Raw genomic sequence first — 23,975 nt, 5'->3', positions numbered from 1 at the left:
TAAGATTAAGAAAGATGAAATGATCCTGGGAATTCCTCTCAACATGAGACAGACTTGGTATTTATATACTAAACCTAGTAAAGAGAGTCTTAAAACAAAAGCAGTATTTTCTGTGCCAGAGACTGTCGTTTCCAAGTGCATGTGTTGGGTGCTTAGTTTCAATGTGTCAGTGAACTTACAGATTCATAACAGAGCTCTTTTCCAAAGCTGAAATAAGTACGGGCTTGAAGATCCCGTAGCCGTTCATCCTGCAGAGCCAGTAAACTGTCAAGGGAAAATCTCCCTTTCTTCTCTGTCAGGCAGCGCTTGGAAAGAGCTTGAGATTATTCGAAGTCCCACAGCAGTTCAGAAAGATAACTGTGACTAACTTATGTAACTGGTCTATTTTTTTGGGGGGGGCGGGGGGGGAACACTGTGGTTTGCCATCCCAGCCCTCCTTCATCAGTAGGGGTTGGAGGGTGGGAGAGCTGTGTGTGTCTGGCACACCACAGCTTTGCAAGGCTGCGCTTTTCCTAAAGAGAAGTTGAGTTCCGTAAGCTGTTCTCCAACTAATCTAATTTTTAATCTGCTCTGATGTGAAAGGGGAGCCCAAAAACTGGGTGTCAACTGAAAGTCAACTTCTCAAATCTTGTTACGGTTTCCCTGATTTTATTTTTTGATCTGTAAAAGATGCTTTGTCAGGCATTTTCAGGAAAATTCACGCTAGAAACAGTGAGCCAGATACCTTTCATTTACTCTTAAATACACTTTCAGAATAACTCTTCAAATACTGCTATTACTGTAGATTTACAATACTTCATGGAGGGTTGAAAACAGCCCAGCTTTTATCACATATAACCTTAACTGGGATAAGTGTTAAAGCGTTGGATCCAGAAGTTGAATCCAGACTTCGAATCTTATTACGGAAGGTGTTTGCAAAAAAAAAAAAAACCCAAAAAACCAAAACAACCCCAGAGAGGTTAAAAGTTTAAATGGAAGAAGACAAGATGAAGTTTCAGATGTGGGATCCAGCACTGCATATTAATAGATAAGATTGCGTGAATATGTACGTGAATCTGCACGGTAGACAAAACTGCAGACGGACTGTAGGGCTGCAGGACTGCATCCTTATTCACTATTTCTCTCATTCCTCATCTGTTATTACTAAAGAGCTCAGGAACTCTCTTTGAATTATTAAAAGAGGGTGGATAGTTGCCGAATTTCTTTATTTTTTGCAAGTTTCACAATATCAGGTGTGTTTTGTCTGTTTTTTTAAAACCTTGTCTTCTGGAAGGTGGTGAGCATATCACCTTCCATTTAAACCAAGGATTTGAAATTTACTAGTTCTTGCGCTTCTAGAATAAAATTATGAAATAGGTCTCAGATGTATGCATAAAGTTCAGACTGAAAGCCAGCTGATTTCTTATCTTTTGAAAACATTTCATGTTTTTAAGTTGGTCACGCCCAAGTTTTTGAATGTTTGGTTTGAAATCCTGAAAATCTTTTTCCCTCTCTCTGTTAGTATTTCAGTGCAGATGGTTTTTAATCAGATGTTCATGTTTTGGATGTTAAAAATGAGGCTTTATCTGTGCATAAAAAAGAACTAGTTTGTTTTAAAGTTAAATCACTTTTTGGGGGCAAAATACCATTTGAGACTGCAGATTTTTTTAGGATGTTTATCAGCCCCCAGTACAGGAAAACACTTAAAAGATGGATATTGAGTTTGCTAAAGTAGGCATATTTTGCTAAGTCCTGTTTATCCTATTGATTACTGCCCCCCAAAAGCAGCATGAATATGCAGGATGCATGAATATTTTCAGTAAGGTTAGAATTTCTTCAGGACATACACAAGAACTTTGCATGTCTTAAGAGCGAGTAATTAATTTCAAATACTGAGGGAGCCTCTGGAGCTCTGAAAGTCTGCTGGTTCACATCTGCCTATATTTTTTAAATGGAGATATATATATATACATATATATATGTATATATATTTATATCCAGAAGATACCAACAACTTACTGCTGTTGTCTTTATGTCTACAGACAGTGCTTTCCAGCTAAAAGTACCTGGTGGATGTTTAAGTTGTGATAGACCATTGATGCCACAGGCTTAACAGCATTGGGAGTGAGGTGAAGAGCTTTTGTCAGATAAGGTGTGCTCTTTGATGCACAGTTACTGTCCAGGAATAACAGGGATGATGCGGAGACACGGGCAAATGGATGATTTTGGATGGTGTGATCTGACAGTGCAGATGTAGTGAGGATTGTAGAGGACACCAGCTGGGTACAAGGCGCAGAGTCAGGAGGATGGGGTGATATTCCCAGACCATCAGAGCTCTGTGCTGGACAATTCAGCTGCCCATTGAGACAGCGGAGTTGTCTGGGACAGCGTGGAATTTTTCTAGCTGCTGTTTGAAGGGCGCTCCGAGAGCTTCCTGAGGAAGGATTGCCGGATATCCGCTATTACAGGCGGCACGGCACGAAGAGGTAACCTGGCTGCGTCTGGTTTGGTTTTTTTACAACGAGGTCAAAGTGCACTTCTTTTTGGGGAGAATAAATTTAGAAATGTTGAAAACTCGAACGTTAAAAATTCAAAACCTCACTGCCCCAGCGGGCGCAGAGCTCGTAAAGTGGCGGCACCACAAGAGCCGACGTTGTGCCGGCGCACGGACTGGGACCTCTGTTTGCCACAGCGCTGATTTTTGAGTCATTCTGAGGTGTGTCTAATCATAGACATCATCTCTGCTGTATCCCCCCCCCCACCCCTCCATGGGTGGATGCTCACATCCCAGGTTAGGAAAGCCATAACAGTGTCTGTGCACCCGAGCTCATCGGGAAGAACAGAGGCACCAGAGGCTTTCACTGGGGCGGCTTAAACCAGCTGCAAACACTTCCATCTCCTTTTCCAGCAGATGGATGAGGTAGTTTGATTTTTCCTAGTAAACTTAAATAAATCTATTTTAAAGAAAGCCTTTGTGTCCACGCCAGGGGCTGCCCAGCTTTCAGTGCTGTTCTAAACCCTGCTACAAGTTTGTGTGTAGACAAGGCCCAGGAGAGTTATGGTGGAGCTATTAGGAGGGGGAAGTGATTTTTTCCTTAGACTGATTAAAATTCTTTGGGCTTTCTGTTTGTTTGTTTTTAAACACCTATTTAGCTTTTAATTAACATTTAAGAGAAAGGAAGCTGGTTAAATATTCAATACCTCCTCCCTTTCAATTAAGGTAGAGCAGCACACAAGGCATGATGAGGCCTCTGGGAAGTACGGAAAAACGGAGAAGAGCAGGCTCCTGATTATCATTTTCAGGGGGACTGGAAAGGTGAAACCCATCTGATTATTATTACCATTAACAATAACAATGTTGAGGCTATTTTTTTAACATCAGAAAGCAGTTTAAAAATGCCATTATTCTGCAAAACCATATATACTGGGTTTTGCCTTTAAATACTTTCATGTTTCCAGTCCCATTCTTTACTTATTTCAGGAGTAAGGATGGAGGATTTTCTAATAAGCCTTTTTGTCAGCTTAGTAGGGAGGCTGCAGATGCTGGAGAAGTTGTTCTTCATGCTACATGCCCTTATTTTCATTTTGATGCAGCTTTTTCTGTCTCAGCAAGTCAGCAGCCTGAAATCATATGGCCCTGAAAGCTCAGACGAGCCAGTGGGAAGGAGCTGTGTTGTCACCATGCTCTAGTGTCTTCCCCTTTTTCTTCCTCCCCCTTGAAAAATCCAGTTACCTTCTGTCTGTGAGCCTGTTATCTCTCAAAATTGCACATAAAACTTTCAGAAAAGAATGCCTCGGTGGAAGAAATGGATTGGAAACCTACTGGTATTTATAATTCAATAAATATCCTTCCTAAACTTAAATTCCTCCCTTTTGATGGTAGTGTACCCTAATTTATTTAATAATATATTTATTTGGTTATCAGTCCAGTTTAAAACAGAATTATGTTAGCTGAAAAAAAAAAAGACCCTTTTGCATTGTGGAAACTCCTCAAACCACTGCCAAAAAAGTGATATATTTTTAAGCTTGCTGTTTCTTTTACTGCAGTGAGACAACTCTAGAAAATACTTCTTTTTTATTAAAAAAAAAAATAAAAAAAAATATTTTTTTTGATCACTATGTTACATAAACAGGTTTTTAAAATGGAATTGTTGGCACCAGATACCAGTTGTATAAATGTATGTGCCTGAATGAGTGGTTGCTTTTTGGCTTTTTTTTAAGGAATGAAGAGAAAGCAAATGATAAAATGCATAGCTATTGGACAGGTTTCATATAGTAAGACTTCAAGGTTTACTGGATGTAAGATTGCATCGATTTTTAAAAACAGAAATAAATGTTTTGCAGAAAGATTTCTGACTGCATATATAACAGGACTTTCCAATTCAACTTTAAAATTAGCCCACTGTGATGACACAATTATTTTTAAAGTGACTGTTGTCTGTTGTGTGGTGACCTATTCAGTGTTATGGATTTTTATTTAAAAAACCCAAACAAACAAAACAACAAAAAACCAACATGTTTTCTCCATGATTCTCTCTTCCAAATATATAAACACATGAGTAGCTTTATATAAATGTCTCTTGTGATTACTTATCAGTAGAGTTAATGATGTGTATTTACTGGCTGGACTGAAACAAGAATTAATCCAATTACTTCAATAATTGGTTATTTACCAAATATTCTCTTAATTATCGAGAGTCCATTTCTATTTCAGCTGTAAATAACAGAAAATCTCCCATCAATTTCAGCTAAAGTGGTATTTTTTCTTTTAAAAACAGATTTTCATAGCTTTTTGTTCAAAACCCAATTCATAGAAATCAGAGGAAAATTTCACAGTTCCAGAGGATATTGAAAATAACACCTTTTGTCAGAAGGTTCAATTTTTAAATCATACTGTCATCCAGGTGAACTCAACAGCAGGTGAAGATTTTTTTTTTTTTTTAAATTTAATTTGTAAAGGAAAAAAGCTGAAGGAAGTAGCATGCATGTGTCTGGAAATAGTCAAATTCTCTTATCTAGAAAATTCTGTGCTATAATATGATCAAAAGTTAACTTGAGCAACCTAAGACTGAAGTCCCTGAATTGGTTGACCTCAGAGCTGTATCTTTTAGATGCAAATACCACTAATGTCAATTTTATCTCAGCTGGATATAAATTATATCCAGTTACAACATGCCCATGCCACAGAGATCTGGGAGATGATAAAGCTGAAGAGCTGATGAAGGCAAAAAGGCAGGTGCAAAGAAAGGGATTTTGCCTGTGGATTTTGGAGCAGGGTCCTGCCCAGATGGACAGCTCAGACTTCCCGTGGGGAGGAGGAGAGATGAGGCTGTGGAGAAGGCTCTTCCCTTTCTCAGCTTGCTCCTGGTTGTTCTCTGATAAGAGCATCTTCAAGAGGGGTTAGAGGGAAGGCAGGGATCTGTTTGGCAAGAAGAGCTGTCCTGGATACTGAGGAAATACTGTCTGCAAGAGCCTGTGCTGTAGGCAGATACTTCAGTAAATGAGAAGAGAGCATGAGTTTGCAAAATATTTGTGCTATGCACACAGAGATAATGTAGATAAAGCTCAGTCTTACTCTTTCTTTGTGTTTTCTCCCCCTCTTTTTTTTTTTTTCTCCAGATTCTCTGAAGCGGCTGCATAGTAAGGACAACACTGACAAAAAAAAAGGCACTATCAGTAAATCAATAACTTCTTTTCTTTCTTTGTTTTTTTAAGGAGAACACACACAAGAAACCAATTCACCTCATTCGCTGAAGAAGGATGTGGAAAACATGGGGAAAGGTAAAATAAATAAGGGCCTCTTACATTATAAAACTGCTCTTTGTTTTAATAGAATATGAGGGTAATAGGGAGCACTTTTGTTCTGCACCATATTTTAAGCTTGTCAAGTAACATATGAATAATATATGGACCTTTGGGTGGATATAATTGAGATTAATGCATATATATCAATCAATACATGACACTGTAATATAATACTTTAAAATAATATATTTCATTGATTTATATTCATGGCTTTCTGCACAAAATCTATTGTAGGTCTATGCAACACTTTTTTTTTTTTCCTAATAAGTGCTAAAATATTTTGTCTTATAGTAATGAATTGCTCTGCAACTGTTCCTTCAAGAATTATTTACACAGACTATCAAATCCACTTTTCTTTTCTCTTTGTTAGAGGAGCTCCAGAAGGTTTTGTTTGAGCAGATCGACTTACGAAGGAGACTGGAACAGGAATTCCAGGTGTTGAAAGGAAACGCGTCTTTCCCAGTCTTCAGTAAGACACATCTCTGTGGTTTTGGTGTTGTGTGTGCGTGGTTGGTTGTTGCCAGGTTGATAAAATGGGAGAGTTACGTTCTCAGTTGTGTTGCCAGGATCTTTGGCTTAGTTCTGCTGAGGCAGGTTGGACGGGGCTCAGAGCAACCCGGTCTGGTGGAAAGTGTCCCCGCCCATGGCAGGGGGTTGGAATTAGATGGTCTTTAAGGTCCCTTCCAGCACAAACCGCTCCATGATTCTACGATGGCACTTCTGGTGTGGTTTTGCAGGCTGCCCAGGCAGGTCTTTTGTAGGGAAGATATAAAGCTGGATGTCTGTTGTGGTGTATATTTTACTGGTTTTGGTAACACTCAATACAGGAAGGAGAAACGTGTAGGGTCTCTCAGGGTACAGTGATACTGGTCTTAACCAGCATCTTAGGGGCTTTTGGAGACAAGGTGCTTCATAGCCATTTTCAGGTGGTTCTGGCTGATGCTGGAGAATTCATTTGGCCTGTGTTTAAGCACGAGAGATGCCTTTTTAGATTGTTCCCCCTGAGATGGGCTATTGGAGATTGCCCTTGCACCGCAGCTGATGAGCGCGGTGCTGCTATCCCGGGGTGACAGAATGCACTGGGCACGTGTTAAATGAAACTAAATGGACGCCTAGCAGGGTTCATGTGTTTAAAGTTTAAAGAAACTATGTTTTTACCCTTCCTATAGCATCAGATAGGCAAGTTCAGGGAAGCAAGGAAGTGCAAAGACTCTGGGAATGACTCTGTCTTCAGCCCAAATATTGAAATATGTAGACAGCTCCATAAATAAAGAAGAGTCGCCTGACGTGATACAGATAATAATGAAAGGAGTATAACCTCACCCTTCAGAATAAATACAGTCATTACTTGGGTTTGGGAGTGAGGTAATTTTCAAATAATTTGTGTAGATCAAAACACTGCTGTGTGGTATTGGCGAAGTGGCACCTTGGAGTTTTGCCATTCAGGTGTCTTATTTATCCTTTTGTTCTTCTGCAGTAAAATTAATGCTCTGTCATTGCCCATGTAAATAAACGCTGCAATTAAACCACATGAAATACAATTCAAATAAAAGAAAAGAACACGTACGGCCGACCAAGGAAGTGGTGACTGCTGTATGCTGGCTTGAAAAATATGTGGTTTCAACGTACCACAAAGTAGTGGTCAATTTTCTTCAGGATTAAAATAGAAAACAGATAATGTGCTATAAACAATACCTACAAGTGACCGTAAAACCTATTTACAGATTTAGATTTACCAAAAAAACCCGCCCCTCCTCCACATATAATAGAACAAGAAAAATGGTCTTTGTAAAGCAAATTAGTGTAAATCCATGATAAGGGTGGTTTGCCCTCTACAGCAGTATGTGTTCTAGCGAAAGAGAAGGGTTCTGTTCCAGGCTCTTGATTCTGAACAGGGCTGTTGCTTTAGATCAAGTATTAGAAACTACTTTGCCAGGTTTCCCAAATTAGAAACTGCCTCTGGTGGTCTTGGGTAAGGAGGAGCTAGGGAGAGAAGTGTTTGGAGATCCAGCTAAATGGAAGTTGAGGTAAAATTAAAATTGTATTGATGGATTTATCATGGCTTGGAAATACGTGAGGCTGCAGGAGGGAGTGAAGAGCAGGCAGGTTACAGGTTTTTATATCCCAGTCTGGCTCCGTGCAGCACCGGAGTGTGCAGTCATGGAGACTGGAATTCTGTCCCATCCCTAAAGCCACCAGGGACAGGAACACACTGCCAGGGTAATTCTCACTCCAGCGGTTGGTGGTGGATCTCCCTGTACTTCGAACTGTTCAGATGCATAAGAAGCCTTTGAATTTCAAGTCTTCTTCTTGGTGTTTTTTTAAATAGGGGAAAACTCATCCCTGTTTCAGCAGGGAGGCAACACAAGGTACTACTGTGTCTCTCTAGAAAGTGCTTCTGTCAGGTTACCTGGAGTTAACTGTTGGGTCTTGCACTTGGAACAGAGCACATTCAGGGTATTACACGTTAATAGTCATAAACCACTATCCACAGCAGGGCTGTGCATTCTTGTGTGTAAGTGGTGTTTGGGTTCAGAGTTCTCCTCATGGAAATCACTCTTAAATGAGAACTGAGCTCACTTGCAAGCTCTTGTAGCAGTGCTATGCTCCAGGCATCTCTGTGGCTTCTCGTACCTGCTTGAAACGTGGACTCTGGTGTTTTATAAAACAGCAGACCTTGTCTTCTGCTGCTTGCACCTGTATGTTTCATGTTGCTGTTGTACTTGAAAGCCGCAGGTGAGGTTTTCCGTAAGATCTCTCAAAGCAGAGATCACCTGAAGAAAATAATAAAAAAACCCAAAGATCAGATCACTTGTAGAAAATTGGAGTGTTTGCTGTCCTGATAGAAATACAAGCATCTGTGCCTGGTGACAGGTTCTCCTGGAAACCTCCACTGGTTTGTGCCGCTGGTGTCGGCTGCTCCGCGTTTTGTCCGTCTGCATTTAACAACCGTGGCAATAAAATGGTGGAGAAGTAGTCTGGGTACTTAAAGTATTTAATTTTGTGTTAAGAAAGCTATTTAAATATTCATATCTTTTCTCTGGGGTATTGCTTATGGCTTTGTCTGTAAGCATTCGGAGTCGGATTAATGCTGCCGGAAAAAAAAAAAAACAAAACAAAACAACACTATCCCTGCCATTAACACCCATTTCCACTGTGAGCTTGGACATTTGCCGTGCAGGACAGAGAAAGATTTCTGAGCTATTTGTTCTGAGAGGTGATGAGCCCGTAAAGAGGCAGTCAGGAGGAAAGTGTTGAGGAAAGATGGAAAATTTCTCCTTAAAGCCTGCTCAGAGTGAAGCTGGAGGACCTCAGTAGGAATTAGCACTGATATATCAGCCTTCAGTGACCAGGGCAGGAGGGAATCATCTTTTTATACAGCATGACTTTTCTAGGGGTAGGAAAAGAGGAATTGTAAACCTGCTTTATTTCTGTTGGCTTATTTTTATTATCAAGTTGGAGTAATAGAGGGAATAAGATGAAAAGTTCTGTGGGAATTTACTTGAAATACGAAGAACTGCATTTGGATGTTATCATGTCCCTTTCTGTATGACAGTGCTGGACTCCTGATGGTTTCGGCCCACCAAAATTTCTCTTTCTTTGTTTCAGTGCTCTTTTCCTGCCTCCTTGCCTTTTGAATAGCAACTTGACTCATCATTCAGAGAGGGCAAAATTCACGTGTGAAAGAGGAGGACTTGTACTTTCACTTGTACTTTCTTCCAGCCTTGCTATGCCCGCTAATGATGGTGACAAATCCCCTTTTCCCTGCAGATGAGGGACATCCCCTCCACTGAGTTGTGCCACAGCTGCTCTCCTGCCTTCCTGCTCCTGTTTTTTGGAGTTGGGAAGTGGTGCAGAGGCTGCACGGCCAGTTTGGGAGCGGGTGAGTTCCCAGCGTTGCAGCAGCACAGGTTATTTATAGGAGCTGCACAGTCTCACCTGGGCCCAGATCTTTCCGTTGCAATTTAGGCAGTTCTGCCACTCACACTGCTGTGCTATCAAAGCATCCCAGTCCTCTAATCCATTAATCCTCCCAACCCACTTGGCAGGTGAAGCAGGGCTGTTACTCCTGCTTTGCTTGTAGTGAAAGGAGACATGGAGACACACATGGAGTCCAGGAGAACCAAGGCTTCCTGACTCCCAGGCTAGTGTCCCAGCAGACAGCATGACTGTGTAACTCTTTTAATTGGTTACCTGTAAATTAACCATTTTAGCTACCTTGGCCTTGCAGTTCCCTTCTCCGGGCTCTCCATGATGTTTTCCAGTGGCATTCACCTCACTGGTTCTGTGCTCCAGGACAGGCTTGTTTCCCGGGTTGAAATGATACTCGTTGGAATGGGTTTTCTCTCCCCTTCCATTTAACAGTTCATCACTGCACCCAGATCTCCACCAAGGCAGCTCTTCAAGTTACTTGGTTCTTGTCAATAGTTTTGTTTATGTTTTTCTTTTTCCCACCCTCCAACAGCAATGTTATGGAAATCAGACCAGCAGTTAATCTTCTACCGAATGAAATTTTGTCTGAAATGGTTACTTAGGAGGAAGATAAGGGAAAGAGGATCTACTGGAGCAGGAAGGCAGGACTGTGCTATAGCCCAGCTGTTCAGTCTCTTTTCTTTCAAAGACTTTTTCCCTTCTGAGTTCGACGTCACTGTTTCTAGAGCTTTAGTCTGAGTTTTATTCAAAGCCATCAGCACAGTATTACACACTACAAATCAAACCCTGCATCCTTGAACGCTTTCTCCTCTCACATGTTGGACATCGCTGTTGATGTCCAACAGATTTATGCCAAAGCAAAGGAGAGCAGTTTTTGCTCCTCTCTTCAGTGTTGGTAGAAGTTTGAGTAATGACTGCAGAGTCTCGCCCATCAAGAAAAATAACTGGGAATAAATGATAGCAACAGAAACTTAGCAGCCTAGATCTGCTGATTGGGGAAGTAGCCAAATCTGATTTTTTCACAGTTTTTCTGTTGTCTGTAGTGTCTTCTAATACATAAGGTTTTTTTAGGCACGCATTTTAATTGTCTGAAAGGCTTTGTGTAGTGCTTCAGTTCCTCAGTGGTGATTGGGTTTGATATGATTTGATTTATATGAATTCTGCTGTGTGGTCTCTGTTTTAATTATTGCATCTACTTTTTTTTGTCCCCCCTCACACAGATAATTTTCAAGATCAGATGAAGCGGGAACTGGCGTACAGAGAAGAAATGGTACAGCAGCTACAAATTGTAAGTTTGCCTTCTCCACTGAAAATGCTATGAGCTGCTGCTTTATGTTCTTTAAATGCACACCTCAGACTTTTCCTTTGTGAGCCATGCAGATGCACTGTCACCGAGCTCCTATTACCTTGTAGTTAGCAAGACCTAAGTGTGCAGTTCTCAGCTGGTTTAGAGCCTAATTACCTGGAGATTTACTTTCATACAGTAACCAGATGGGTCTTCATGTTTCAACTAAATGAAAAATGTTGACTCAGACACCGAGAGGTGCTTCAGCAGGGAGGAATGGGAGCCTTGAATCAGCAAACAGTTAAATGTTTCTACCTCATGTGAGCTGCCAAGGGGTGCAGTTCAGCCCTCGGTAGGGAATCTGTGTGAGCCCAGCTTCTCACCAGCAAATAAACCTTAGGATGTGTCTTTTTCACGTTTCAGACACTAGAAGAAGTGCTTAACTCAGCAGTAAAGGATCGAGTTGCCAAAACACAGTTCAGTGCAGGCACACTTTACTGTTGGGTCTCTTGCTTGTTATTTTAAAATCAAGAGGGATTTTGCCTGTGTGTTAGTGCAACTCTAGATCATCATATACAACTCTGCTGTTTTGAAAACTTGACATGCTTAATCCAGTGCAAGGAAGGCGGCTGGAGCATGGGAAGATGTTTCATGCTCAAACACTGATCAGTGGTTTTCAGAGCAGGGCATGGTAACAAACAGGAGGCTGTCAGCTAATACTTGCTTTGCTAGTGCTTTCTCCATGATCAGTCTGACATTATTTAACAGTCCTTTGTTTTGAGGCAGCTTTGCCAAATATCCCCACTTCCCCGAATCAACCCCGTGCTCCAGCACCTTAAATTTTCCTTCTGCTTGTCGTGGGCCATGGTTCAGAGAAGGCATCGTCCAGCCTCCTGGTACTGTCATTTTCTAATTGATGGGTTAGGACATAAAAACAAAGCTGAAGGCCAGGATTGTCAAACCTGTGTGCCGGCGTTTGGACGCATTTAGGACTGGCCTTATTTTTAGAGCTGCCGAACATTCACGCGCCCTGTTCCTGCTGACTTCAGAGATTTCAATGAGAGATGGAGGGTGTTTGAAAGAGGTTGGTAACGGAGGAAACTCAAGTCCACAACATCTCTAGATATTTTTTTTTTTGATGCTGGTCTCCACTCTTTTTCTTTAATGTGTCCAACTCTTAACACGTCCCTCTTTGTCTGTCGATGCCAGGCAGGGAGTTTGGCTTGACCTGTGAATTTCATTGTCACAGAAGATGTTAATTAGGATGCCACCCTGAAAAGCACCCCTACTGCTTTGTATTTGAGGCAGGTGACCTGCCCAATTCCTGCTGTGAAGCACAGAGTTTACAGGGCCACCTCAGCCTTTATCTCTTGTGTCAGCTGGACTTGGAGCTAACAAGCTCCCCTTCCTAAAGAGAGAATGGATCACCCCTGCCATTCACTTTGTGTCCCAATTGTGAAGTTGCTTCTGAAACTGGATATCCCAGACTTCCAGTGAGCCAGCTGTGGTCGTTTTTTTCTGATTTTCTTGGGCAGGAAAAGAAATATGATCATGTAATTCACACCCTTTCCACTTACTGACGCACGCTACGGAAAGACTAATAGTCATTTAATCATTAAACAGAGCTGTCTGAATGTACTTACAGGGAATAGTTTCAACATTTAATGCACTGCCCCAGCAATTCAGGACCTCTTCCCTCACTGTTGCTACCTGAGTTTAATTATTACTAATAGGAATGTTGTCAAGTCAGCAGTAAGTCCTTATGCTCGTATTTGTGAGGCAGGTTGTGACACTGAGACAGATAAAAGGATATTTGCGTATGCAGAAGTGAGAGACTGCTGCAAGTAACGTGTGTGTCTGTTTAAAACTGGTAAAGAAATCTTCAGCTGATGTCTTGGTTGATAACTGAGATGGAGTCAGCACTTTCGAGGTGATAATCCCTGCAGTTACTTTAATTCATTCATGTGAATATATCTTGTATGTTTATGTGTAGAATTAAGATTAATGAACTGAATGTGGTAACGATAGAACTACTTTGGCCTTCTTGGGTTATGGCATGGATGAATTAAAGCTCTTGGTGCAGAATACATGAGAAGCATGGCTACTTTTGATTTTTTTTTATTGTTGTTATTTTTTTTAACCAGTGGCAGGTTGTTTTCTTTTGTACCTGAGATGCTGTACTGCTGCTTTAACAGAGCTTTAGCCTAATTTTCTTGTTAACATAGAAGTGTGAAGAGAAAAGCAGAAGTATTTAATGCATACTTAAATCCTAATTTTACTTAGACCTTCACAGATGTATACCTTTGCAGTACTGAACTCCCAAATTTACTGGTATAATTAGCCACAGAACTTGGCTTAATTGCTTTTTAAAAATTATTTTACAAACAATGTAAACGCCCAGCGTCAGGGGTTTTTTTTGGCTCTTCTCACTGCTGAAGGATTATACAACTTAAATTAGTCCTTCCTGAATATCCCTGGAGGGGTTTAACAGCTGTGTGGATGTGGCACTTGGGGCCATGGGTTATTGGTGGCCTTGGCAGTGCTGGGGAATGGTTGGACTTGATGACCTTGTAGGGCTTTTCCAACCTAAACAATTCTGTGATTCCCTGATCCCTGGTAACAGTGATCACCAGAGGCAGGTTTTGCCGGAACTATAACCCCTCAAGCTGCATAAACCATCTTTGGCGTGTTTGCTGTGTCAAAAAGGTCTGGAATACAAGAGGCAGGAAAAAAAATTAAACAAATATAGTCGCACCTGACAGCTTTCCGGCGCCAGCTCCCGCTGTAGCCTGAGTGTTGCACGGAAAGCACTGGGTGAAGGTGGTGCCCCGTGCCCGGACGGTGCTGAACAGTGGCCGGCGATGCTTTTTTCTCCCTTTTTTTTTTTTTGGGAAATCCGTCGCGGAGCTGCGGCCGCGGGGATGGATCGGAGGGGTCGGGCGCCCTCTGCCGCCCCCCGCCCGACACTGCACCCGCCGGCGGCCGGGCCTCTCGGTTCCTCGTCAAAAGCCTCGCTTAAAGCAGGGCTTAATCAGCGGGGGGGGGGGTGATTTTAGTGCCCTGCCCTCTCCCGGGTTAAAGAATAATGATATTTTGTGTCTTCCTGAGAGTTGGAAGCAAGGCTCTGATCATTGGGAAAACGGGGTGGGTCCTGCCCCTGTTTTGTGTTCAGTGGTGGGTGTTGAGTTCTTTGGGCACAGCCTGGCTTGGCAGGGTGCTGGGGCAGCAGGACGTTGTGTGGCCACCAGTTTTGCTGAGAATCACAAAATGGTTCAGGTTAGAAGAGATCTGGATGAGTGGAGGTCGTCTAGTCCAACCTCCCTGCTCAAGCAGGATCCCCCCCAGGGCACATTACTCAGAATTGTTCTTGTTCGCAGGCACACACACTTATAATAACAGGTAAAAGAGCATTTCCAGGCAGCTTTTGAATATCTCCAGTGAGGAAGACTCCACGACGTGTCTGGGAAGGTTGTTCCAGTGCTCAGTCACCCTCATAGTGAAGAATTTCTTCCTGATGTGGAGGTGGAACTCCCTGTGTTTCAGAGAAAAGAGTTTGATCAGAGTGTCTGGAGCAGCTACCAGAAAATTTTGCAAACTGTTTGTGCCAAGCTCTCAGCCAAGTGCCAGGGAACAACTGATTTCCATTCATATTTAACTGGAAGACGGATCTCAGATCACTGAATTAATTTTTATTTGCCTCATCTTTCAAAGTGCAGCCTCCCAGATTGGCTGAGCACAGTGCAGGCACCCGGAGACCATATATAAAATATGGGGTTTGCATATGAATCCTGTTGTGCCAGGGGAAGTTTAGAATGGATATTAGGGAAAATTTCTTCACTGAAAGTGTTATCAAGCCGTGGCACAAGCAACCCAGGGCAGTGGTGGAGTCCCCATCCCTGGAGGGATTTAAAAGGCCTCTGGAAGCGGCAGCTGGGGACAAGGGTTAGTGGTGGCCTTGGCAGTGCTGGGGGAATGGTTAGACTCGATGATCATAGAGGGCTTTCCAGCCAAAAAGGTTCTGTGATTTGGTGGATCATCTGGCTGTTGTCACTAAGCTGTGCAAAAAGGGCCAGACAGAAGGAATTGCTGCAAATTCCAGGCAGGTAAATTCTCTCAGGTAAATTCTTTCATGGCACACATGGTATGGCCTTAGAAGAGCCTCACCTGCCTTTAGAGTTGTCAGTTTCTGTCCAGTGTTTACCAGAATTCATCTGCCAGGACAGCGCAGCACCTTAAGAAAGTATTGAGTCAGCTCCTACTTGAGACTCTGTATCTCTCTGATACTGTTTTCTGAGCAACTGTGTTAGTGGATCAAATTTTAAAGGCATGAACTTTCTTCCAAGCTGCCTGGTGAGAGAGAAAGATCAGAAGCAGCATTCCCAGCGTGATGATTTTTATCCTTTAATGTTCTCGTGAACCCCTCTCAAACGTTGCCACAGAGAAGTAGAACACCAAGGAGCAAATTTATGTCTCCTGAAAACAGAGTAGCTTTTCCTCATTTCCTATCAGAGGTCCCTTACAAGTAGTTTCTGAGTTCCCAGGGAGTGCTGACCTCAGTGGTGACCTGTCCATCAGGAAAAGCTCAGTTCATCACCCACTGTGGTTTAGAACATCAGGTAGTGACCAATCCCACTAATTTTATGTAGGGGTAAAAGATGGCAGTTTTTTGAGATTTGCTAGAAAATGTGAAATACTCAGGCAGTCCTTTGTCTCTCCAGATAAAATGGGAACTGTTGGTTTGGTTTTGTTTGGGGTATTTTAATTTCTTAACTGACTTGCTCCTTAGTAGCCTAACTTCGGGCTGATAGTAATGTTCAGAGCTCAGAACTGGATCCATCTGGAACCCTTCTATGTTTTATGGCTTTCTGCTGTAAGTGCTGCGTTGAATCAACTCTGTTCTTCAGAGTCAGGCAATAAAATAAATCAGGACCTATCCACCTGCAAAACTCATTTCCATCTCTGCACCATCTTTAAAGAATCACAGGGAATGTTTAAAAGAAGAAAAAATGTACCATGTGGTAATACTGGTAAATCTTCAGAGGTATGAGATCATGTTCCTCTGGGTGCCACTGTAATTAAAAAAAAAGAAAAAAACCAAACCACCAGAAAGTTTAGTTCCTCTTTTAGGTTGTACATGGAAAGTTGGTGCTTTGTACAACTAATTTATTCATTATACAAAGAAGGAGTATCCCTATTTTTGTGTGCAGAGGCCTCAGTCTCTGCACAGCTGTCACTCCAGTTTCAAGAAGAGGAAATATGAAATTGCAGTGCTTTATGGGCATTTCTGCTTTTTGTCCTCTCCTTGAAGTGGTCCAGCTGGAATGGCTGACCTTGACAAGAGTGTCAGAGGCAAACAGTTGTTCAGCAGAACGGCTCCTGGATTTCTTGAGCTGCATCTTGTGCTCCAGTGCCTGTTCACAGGCACACACATATAATGACGGGTAAAAGAGCATTTCTGGAACCGTGTGTCCTGCAGACTCCGAGGGAGATTTCATCACCTTGCCCTCCCAAACCAGAAATTCTAATTAACTTTTTCTTCTGTGCTCTAGCAGTTGGGATGATACTGCTGGTCTGTTTCTGTATGTTCTGTTATCCTCATTTGATTTTTGGTGGAGTTCTCTCCAGGTTTAGTGTCACGAATTGGGAAAAGTCCTTTTGATGCCGAAGGTAGAATACACATCCCTGAATGGGCACACAAAAGTGAGCTGACAAGTGCTATTTTCACCAGAATTCTATTCTATTTGCTACTGTTGCCTTTTTTTTTTTTTTTTTTAATTAAGACAAGTGAACAAAACTTTTATCTTGACAATACATCTTTGTATGCCTTGGTAGGACAGAGCTGGGCCTCCTTCTCCTGTAAATTCAAATGTCAGAGAAAAGGAATGCCTTGCAGAGATATTAAAAATAGAAGCAAGAGCTTCCTTTCCCTTAGAATCTGCAGAAAGTCTGATCAAAAATGGATGTGGATGTACAGAGAACCACAAGCACATCCTCTACTATTGCCTGGGTGCAAAATCTTTTTTCTAAGCAACAGAAGTCAGGGTGATGTGTCTTTGCGTACCCCACTAGAGGTAGGCTGAAAAGGTGACTCCTCTGAAAGAGGATGGTGTGCCAAAGCTCCTTTGGTGTCCAAGTGTCTGTAGCAGGGATCAGACCTGCGCTTTAGAAATGAATCAATCCCCAATCCCACCCAATTTCCTGCGTATTGCTTCGTGTTGTGGAGCAGACCCAGAGCTTGGGTCTGGATTCCTTCCAGGTGAAACAAATGAGGATGTGTTCAAGGAATGCACATAGGAGTGTGCTCTACCTCATAACAGGTGACCAGTACCCAGGACTAGACTGGAGTTGGGCTGAAGGAAGAAGGACCCAGTGTCCATATTGTGGTTCCCTTGGGGTTGCTCTTCAGATCTGCCCTCATTGTGTCATATTTCCTGTTAATGTGAGCTTAGTCATAAGAAAATGATTTCTTGTTGCTTGAATCCAAACTGCCTGCAATTTTGTTATTGCTGTAGACAGCTTTGTTAAAAGGGCCACCCATTGGATCTCCATGCCCATTTGAGTGCTGATCCCATCTTCATCACAACAGTCACCCTGTACGCACTGAAGGGCTGTAAATACCATTCCACCGCAGCACCAGAGCTGCCAAATGCTCTTACAATGACAAAAGTAGAAGATGACACTGTAGGTGATTTAACTCACGAAGAAAGTAGTCATTTCCCTGTTGAACACCCACCTCTCCCAGTGACATTTATTACCAGGAGAGCGGATAAACCAGCGCACATTAAAAAGGCGCCGATGCGCCAAATATAGCGGAGAAGTGGATTAAGAACAGTTAATTTCTGACAGAATGTACCCCGTTGTATTATCTAGGTCAGTTCAGCCTGGGAGATGTCCTACATAACTGGAGGCCATGCAAACCCAAGTTGCCTGTTGGCCGTGGTGAGTGGGAGAGAGGCAGAAAGCAGCGGGTGAGGCATCACAGGTCCCAGCTGGAATGTGCTGGGTTTTTTTTTGTCTGAGCCTCCCTTTTGAATCTAAACCGTGGCTGTGGGTGATCAGGTTAAACAGCTTCTTTGAACTGTCCTCCCTGGTGCAGTTTTGGGAGGAGCTTTTTGGCCTTTACAAGCACAGGGAGGCAGCTCTGTTGGTGGAGGGGAGAGCTCTGGTTTTTTGGGGCGATCCTGGCTGCAAGCTTCCTAGTGGCTTTTAGCTTCTGCCAGGGTTAGGGGCTATAAGAGTGGTCAGCCAAAACACCTGGGTCTTTAGACTTTTCCAGCCGTCAGTGGCTTGTGCACACACATTTCCCTTTCTCCAGGGCTGCGTGGTGGAGGAAGCAGTGTGCCCCCCAGGAAAGGCTTTTGCTTTCATTCAGCCACAGACACTCCTGCTTCCTTGTGCTGCTGCTTTCAATCACGTTGACCTCCTTCCCTGAGAAATGAAAGGGTTAGTTCTTGAGCTGCAGATGCTCTATTCTTTCCCCTCATCCTGATCCTTCCCTGCTCTTTTCCTTATTAAGGTAGTCAGGGACGGATGTGTCTCTCACTGTCATTGCAGACACAATGTTTTACACCAACCCAGACACATGCTGAGCACAATTCACACAAACATTCACACACTGTGGGCATAATGCATTTAAAATCAAAACTAGGGATGTTCAAGAACTTATGGGATCAGTGGATATGGATGAAAATTCACGTGCTCTACCATGTCCTTAGGTGTGTGGGGCAGGTTGCTTGAACTCAGTGCATTTGCCTCTGTTGCTTCTGCTGTTTGTGCAGCTTAAGGCCTTACTGCTGACTTCAGATGACATTTTTGTCAGCTTGCAGTAACAGATTTGACATTATTTGTGAGAGTATCCTGGAGATCCTGGCAGCAGAAGCGGGTCACCTCAGTGTGCAGCAGCACCTACGAGTGTAGGGACACTGATTTTTTTTTTTTTTATCCCAGCCTGAATTCCTCCAAAGGTCCTTCCAAAAGACATCATCAAAGAATTTGTAGTCACTTGGATTCCCAGCTATGGAGAAATCTCAGAGCAAATTAGTTTTGTTGCATTCTAAAGGCAAGGCATTGGAGAAGAGCAGCCCCGCGCTGTATTCCCAGTGGCCAGTGAGCACATCATCCCACTTTGTTTCTAAATATAACTATGTTCCCTAGTATGCCTATGTTCTCTGTTTTTCTTTAATTATTTGTTCCACTTCAGTGGCTTCCCCTCAGATTGGTGCAAGTCAGAGACAACTATTATGAACTTCCTAATTATGGTGATATAAATACATGAAGTCTCATACTCCCAACCTACTGTATCTTGGCTGTGCAGGGATCAGGGTGCATTGCCTGCTCTGTCACAGACAGCTGATTTTTTGTGATCTCTCAGGTGGCTTTACTCTTTATCAGCAACTGATAGAAACAAAGCATCAGAAGACATCTTTTACCTTGAATTTCAAGATCTATCTGTTGTTTTAATTCAGGCCATTTTTTAGTTTCCTAAAGACTTCAAACTTTTAATTTAAGGCATTGTTTCCTAAAATTCCTCACTGTTTCCAGGAAGGCAAATAAACCCTTTCATTTGCAGGAGTCTCCAGCTTGGATATTACGTTAGCCAAACCTTGGGTTAAAGCAGAGTCTTTGTTTCTGTGTCATTCCAGATTCCCTATGCAGCAAGTTTGATCAGGAAAGAAAAGCTCGGTGCACACCTCAGCAAAAGCTAAAGGTGAGCTTGTGAAAGAAGAAACTTTGTTCCACCTGACCTGGTGTCTTTATTTGCAGCCATTGCCAGAATTAATGGGATCATTCTGTTGTTTGATGCTACTGATTCTGGTGTCAGAGCCTTGTCTGTGGAGGTGTTTCGATACAAGCTAAAGCTGGTAACTGACATGTGGCATGAGCTACGAGGCTTCACTGGAGTGGGGGATAGTGCTGAGAGTTGATCACTGAGTCCTGCAGTGACACGACAAAGGGGAATGGCTTCAAACTGATGGAGAGTAGATTTAGAGTAGATATTAGGAAGAAATTCTGTACTGTGAGGGTGGTGAGGCCCTGGCACAGGTTATCCAAAGAAGCTGTGACTGCCCCATCCCTGGAAGTGTCCAAGGCCAGGTTGGATGGGGCTTGGAGCAACCTGGTCTAGTGGAAGGTGTCCCTCCATGGCAGGGGGTGGAATAAGATGGACATTAAGGTCCTTTCCAACCCAAAGCATTCAATGATTCTATGGTTCTGATCGCCTGAGCATGTGCTTTTCTTGACACTGGAAGTGTCATCAAGGTCATTTTACTTCCATTGGAAGGAGGGAAATACCTTGGCATTCACAGTGTAGAAAAACGTTCACACATAAGCAGGTAGGAATGGGTTTTTCTGCCCTTAATGGAACTCCTTTAGCTCCAGGAAAGAGCAGCATATTAGGACATTTTTGGATTTTTAAAGGACCCCACTGACTGTTGATCTGTAGTTTGGTGTCCTGCAGAAGGAAATTATTCTGCTGCTCATGTGCAGGGCCTTCCTAAACCCAACACTGCACTTTTCAGAACTGTTTATTAGAAGCATTCAGTTAGTAGAAACACCATCTCCATCAACAGTGGCCTGGGAGAGTCCAGTTTTGAATGCTAAAGTCTTAACATTTAAATAAGGTCCCCCTTTTTTCTTTTTTTGAAAAAAAACCCAACCAAACAAACCAAAACAAGAGGATTAGGGATTGGAGATAGAGGCAAAAAGCTGGTAGCCCTGCTACTGTGTCATGTCACAAAATCTGGCTTGTGGATTCACTGAAAAAATCCCCCAGGAGAAGTAGTGGGATTAGAAAAAAAAAAAAGAGCTATTCATGCATAGAGATCTCAGCAATGCACAAAGTAGAGGTATTCAAGAGAAAGTCTGGGACATCTGAGAAGGGTTTGATAGTACAGATGAAGGAGGTTTGCCTTAGCTATGGAAGAAGCAGATCCTTAAAAACATTAAGGGTGAGTACAGAGTAACCAGATAACCAATATCTGTGGCCTTGAGCTCTGCCTGCTGAGATAAGGAGATTAATCTAAGCATCGAGTTGGTCTGTTTTGGCCTCTTGTGCAGACTTTCTTATTGACTGCCAGCACTTTCTGGTTGAGTGTAGATTAATCTGAGTGCTGATTTAAAACAAATTCAGTGATATTAATACCCTGAATAAAACAGCACGCCTCCCCAGATGAGAAGCAGCAGGCCCTGCTCTCAGAGCCTTGTCCACAGCACTCGCTGTACAATAAAAGCCTGCCTGAGGATGGCAGCACCAGAGGAAAAGGCACCGTTTCTTCCCAGCATCAGGTTTCCATTAGCTGACAATCCCTGCAAGGAAGGTGCTGGCACCACAGCAACGAGCATTTCCTGCCTATCTCCTGAGAGTGTGAAGGATGGATGAGCTCCTCACGCTGTTTTTGTTTCCAGAGGCACACCATCCCTGCAGACAACAGGGATTTCTCCAAGCAGGCCCTGGTGCTTTTGAAAGATTAGTTGTTACTTAACTGCTAAGCTAAATCAGTCAAGCAGAGAATCACAACTGTATTGTTCAGGAGCAATTTCAGGCCCTCAAATGTGCCAAGCAGAAGAAAAGAGTCTCCTCAAGAAGAGACACGTAAGCACATCCCTACCCACACAGTACACCCAGGGGGTGAAGACCCTCAGCCACTCAGTTCGTGCTCTATGTTCCTCAGCTGCCCTTGCTGGGCCTTCTGCTCCTTTCCACAGCAGGTCTTGTTGCGTTTATTCACACTGCAGTCAAACTTGCACTTTATCATTAATGTGGATATTTCCACAAGACCCTGCAGATACTCACTAGCAAACTCTCAAAGGATGCTCCTAGAGCAGCTGACCTATGTGTGTGTGCCTTTTTCAAGGGTTGCAAATAAGTGTCATAATTCTGTGAGCATCTCAAATTTGGACTTAATGTTGGTAACACTTTCTCTCTCTCTCTTTCTCTCTTTCTTTTTTTTTTTTCCTTTTTAATTCCCAGAGGCACAAGAGTTTTTGCAGCTGTTACCTTATAAGTTATAACCCAGTCAGAAACCTGACTTGTATATAGACTGTGAAATGGAAGTGTTTGGGGATCTAAATAACAAAAAAAAATCAGGTTCCTCTGAACCTAAGGACAAGTGACCTCATAGTATCATGGACGACCATGTCAAATAGAATGTAGCAGCCATTTATTAGTAAACACAAAACCACAAAAAAAAAATGCCTGTCCTTGATCTTTTTTTTTTTTTTTTTTTTGGGTGGTACCAAAGTTTAAGTCTTTGTGTTTTTAGAAGGACTGTTGAAGTTGATAGAGAAAATGCTTTTGACGAATCGTGCAGATAAGCTGTGAAAGGAACTGCTGGTCCTTTCAGCGCCACAGACACTTGACAACATCTGCCAGTTCATCTCTTGCTTTGGGATAGTGGTTGTTTTATGGAAAGAAGTGAACGTCTCACCAGATGGGCCAGAACCAGATTTGGGTGGACGGATGGATGGATGGATGGATGGATAGAGCAGCGTTAGCCATACACAGTGCTTTTTAAAAGCAAACTGGAGATTCTCACACCCCTCTCCCTCATCCCTTCCCTCCCCTGGTATTTTGCCTGCTGTACGAATTACGATTGTACTCCTCTGGAAATATTTTACAATTTAATATTGAGTGTAATTAAGAATATAATCACTGTTATCAAAAAAGGTATTTAACTCTGTTGTAGTTTCTTTATCATTCATGTGGATAAAAAGTCTATAATAAAAAAAAGAAAACTATGAGATAATAGTTGCGCTTCCCTGTAATTTAATGCCATGCTTACTCCACTAAAGCAAACAACTGGGAAATTTATCTCCAAGAATATCCTTGTATAGGTATTTTAATTCACAAATAATATGTTGAAGTGTTTCATGGTGGAAATTCTCTGCCTCTGGTTGTTTGGAAGTAGATTTAGTAGCATTTCAGGAAGTGCCTTGTGGATCCGCAGAAACAGAGGGAGACATGCCAAAGTTGACTTTTGAGACTGCAGGCATAGTCCTCCAGGTCTTTTCCTGGTAGTGTGCAACACCCTGATTGCCAGGGCTTTCCTGAGTGAATTCATCTCCATGCTAAAGGTCTCAGTCTCAGACACCGTCATCCCTGATCCAGAAGATCTCCCACACCAGTACAGCACCACCAGCACCCCAAAGTGGTTTTGTCCATCCCCAGCACCTGGATGTGTTGCAGAGTCGCTCTTTCAATATTCCCCTCGTTCCCAGCAAAGGCCTGGGAGATTAAACCATCAGGCTTTACAGCTCCTCGGTGCAGCCAGAAGATCTGGAAGCCAGGGTGGGAAGGGCAAAGCCTGGTTTTTGTGTCCTTTCCCCGCATAGGCTCTGGTAGTAGGTGGGCTGACAGGACTCACTGAACTGGCAGCATTGTGGCCTTTGTAGGGTGAAAAAAAAAGCAACAAAAGCACCAGAAAAGCTGGACCAGGTTCCCTCCATGCCAGTGCCCTGTTCCCAGTTACAGATGAAAGCAGACACTTTGTGAAAGCACACGAGCAGTGAGAGATATGTTCCTAGAATATCGTTTTAGCTACTCATGATTTACCGCTCATGGGTTTTCTGACCTAGACATGATGTCTTGTTTTTAATAACCCTCAATGGATTTTTTTCTTCCATGAACAAACACAACTAGTGACTTTTTAAAACCTAGGCACACTTTTAGCAGCTTAGAGCATCCTGTGGCAATAAACTCCACAGCTTAAATACAGGTTGTGGGGAAAAAGAAAATTAGCTTCTGATGTTTTGAGCAGCCAAATTTAGCCTCATTTTGTGCCCTGGGCTCCTTGTACTGGATGAGACCAGTTGCCTGTTGACTGCTGGCAATCCCTGTCCACCTTTTGTGTGTTAGTCATGATTTCATAGGCATCTATGAAACTTTCAGGTTGTCTTTTTTCCAGGTTGAGTTGTAGTCATCCCTCCAACACAAGCAGTCCCACAGCTTTGTAGCCTTCATGAATCTTTTCCCAGT

At 42.7% G+C, this 23,975-nt stretch overlaps 1 protein-coding gene across 1 annotated transcript in view; it reads left to right on the top strand.

Annotated features, from left to right (window-relative positions):
• SKOR2 (SKI family transcriptional corepressor 2) overlaps positions 1-22,875 on the top strand; it is a 28,449-nt gene extending 5,574 nt beyond the window's left edge. Inside the window, 5 exon segments of the mRNA XM_027656164.1 lie at positions 5,695-5,760; positions 6,155-6,253; positions 10,938-11,005; positions 19,645-19,709; positions 21,972-22,875. Coding sequence (XP_027511965.1) covers positions 5,695-5,760; positions 6,155-6,253; positions 10,938-11,005; positions 19,645-19,707 — 296 coding nt within the window. The 3' untranslated portion in view covers positions 19,708-19,709; positions 21,972-22,875.
• The last annotated feature ends 1,100 nt before the right edge of the window (positions 22,876-23,975 follow it).

This window comes from Corapipo altera, unplaced genomic scaffold (assembly GCF_003945725.1).
Source record: "Corapipo altera isolate COAL_440 unplaced genomic scaffold, ASM394572v1 61553, whole genome shotgun sequence".
Taxonomy (NCBI): Eukaryota; Metazoa; Chordata; class Aves; order Passeriformes; family Pipridae; genus Corapipo; species Corapipo altera.
This window is presented reverse-complemented; position numbering and strand designations above follow the sequence as displayed.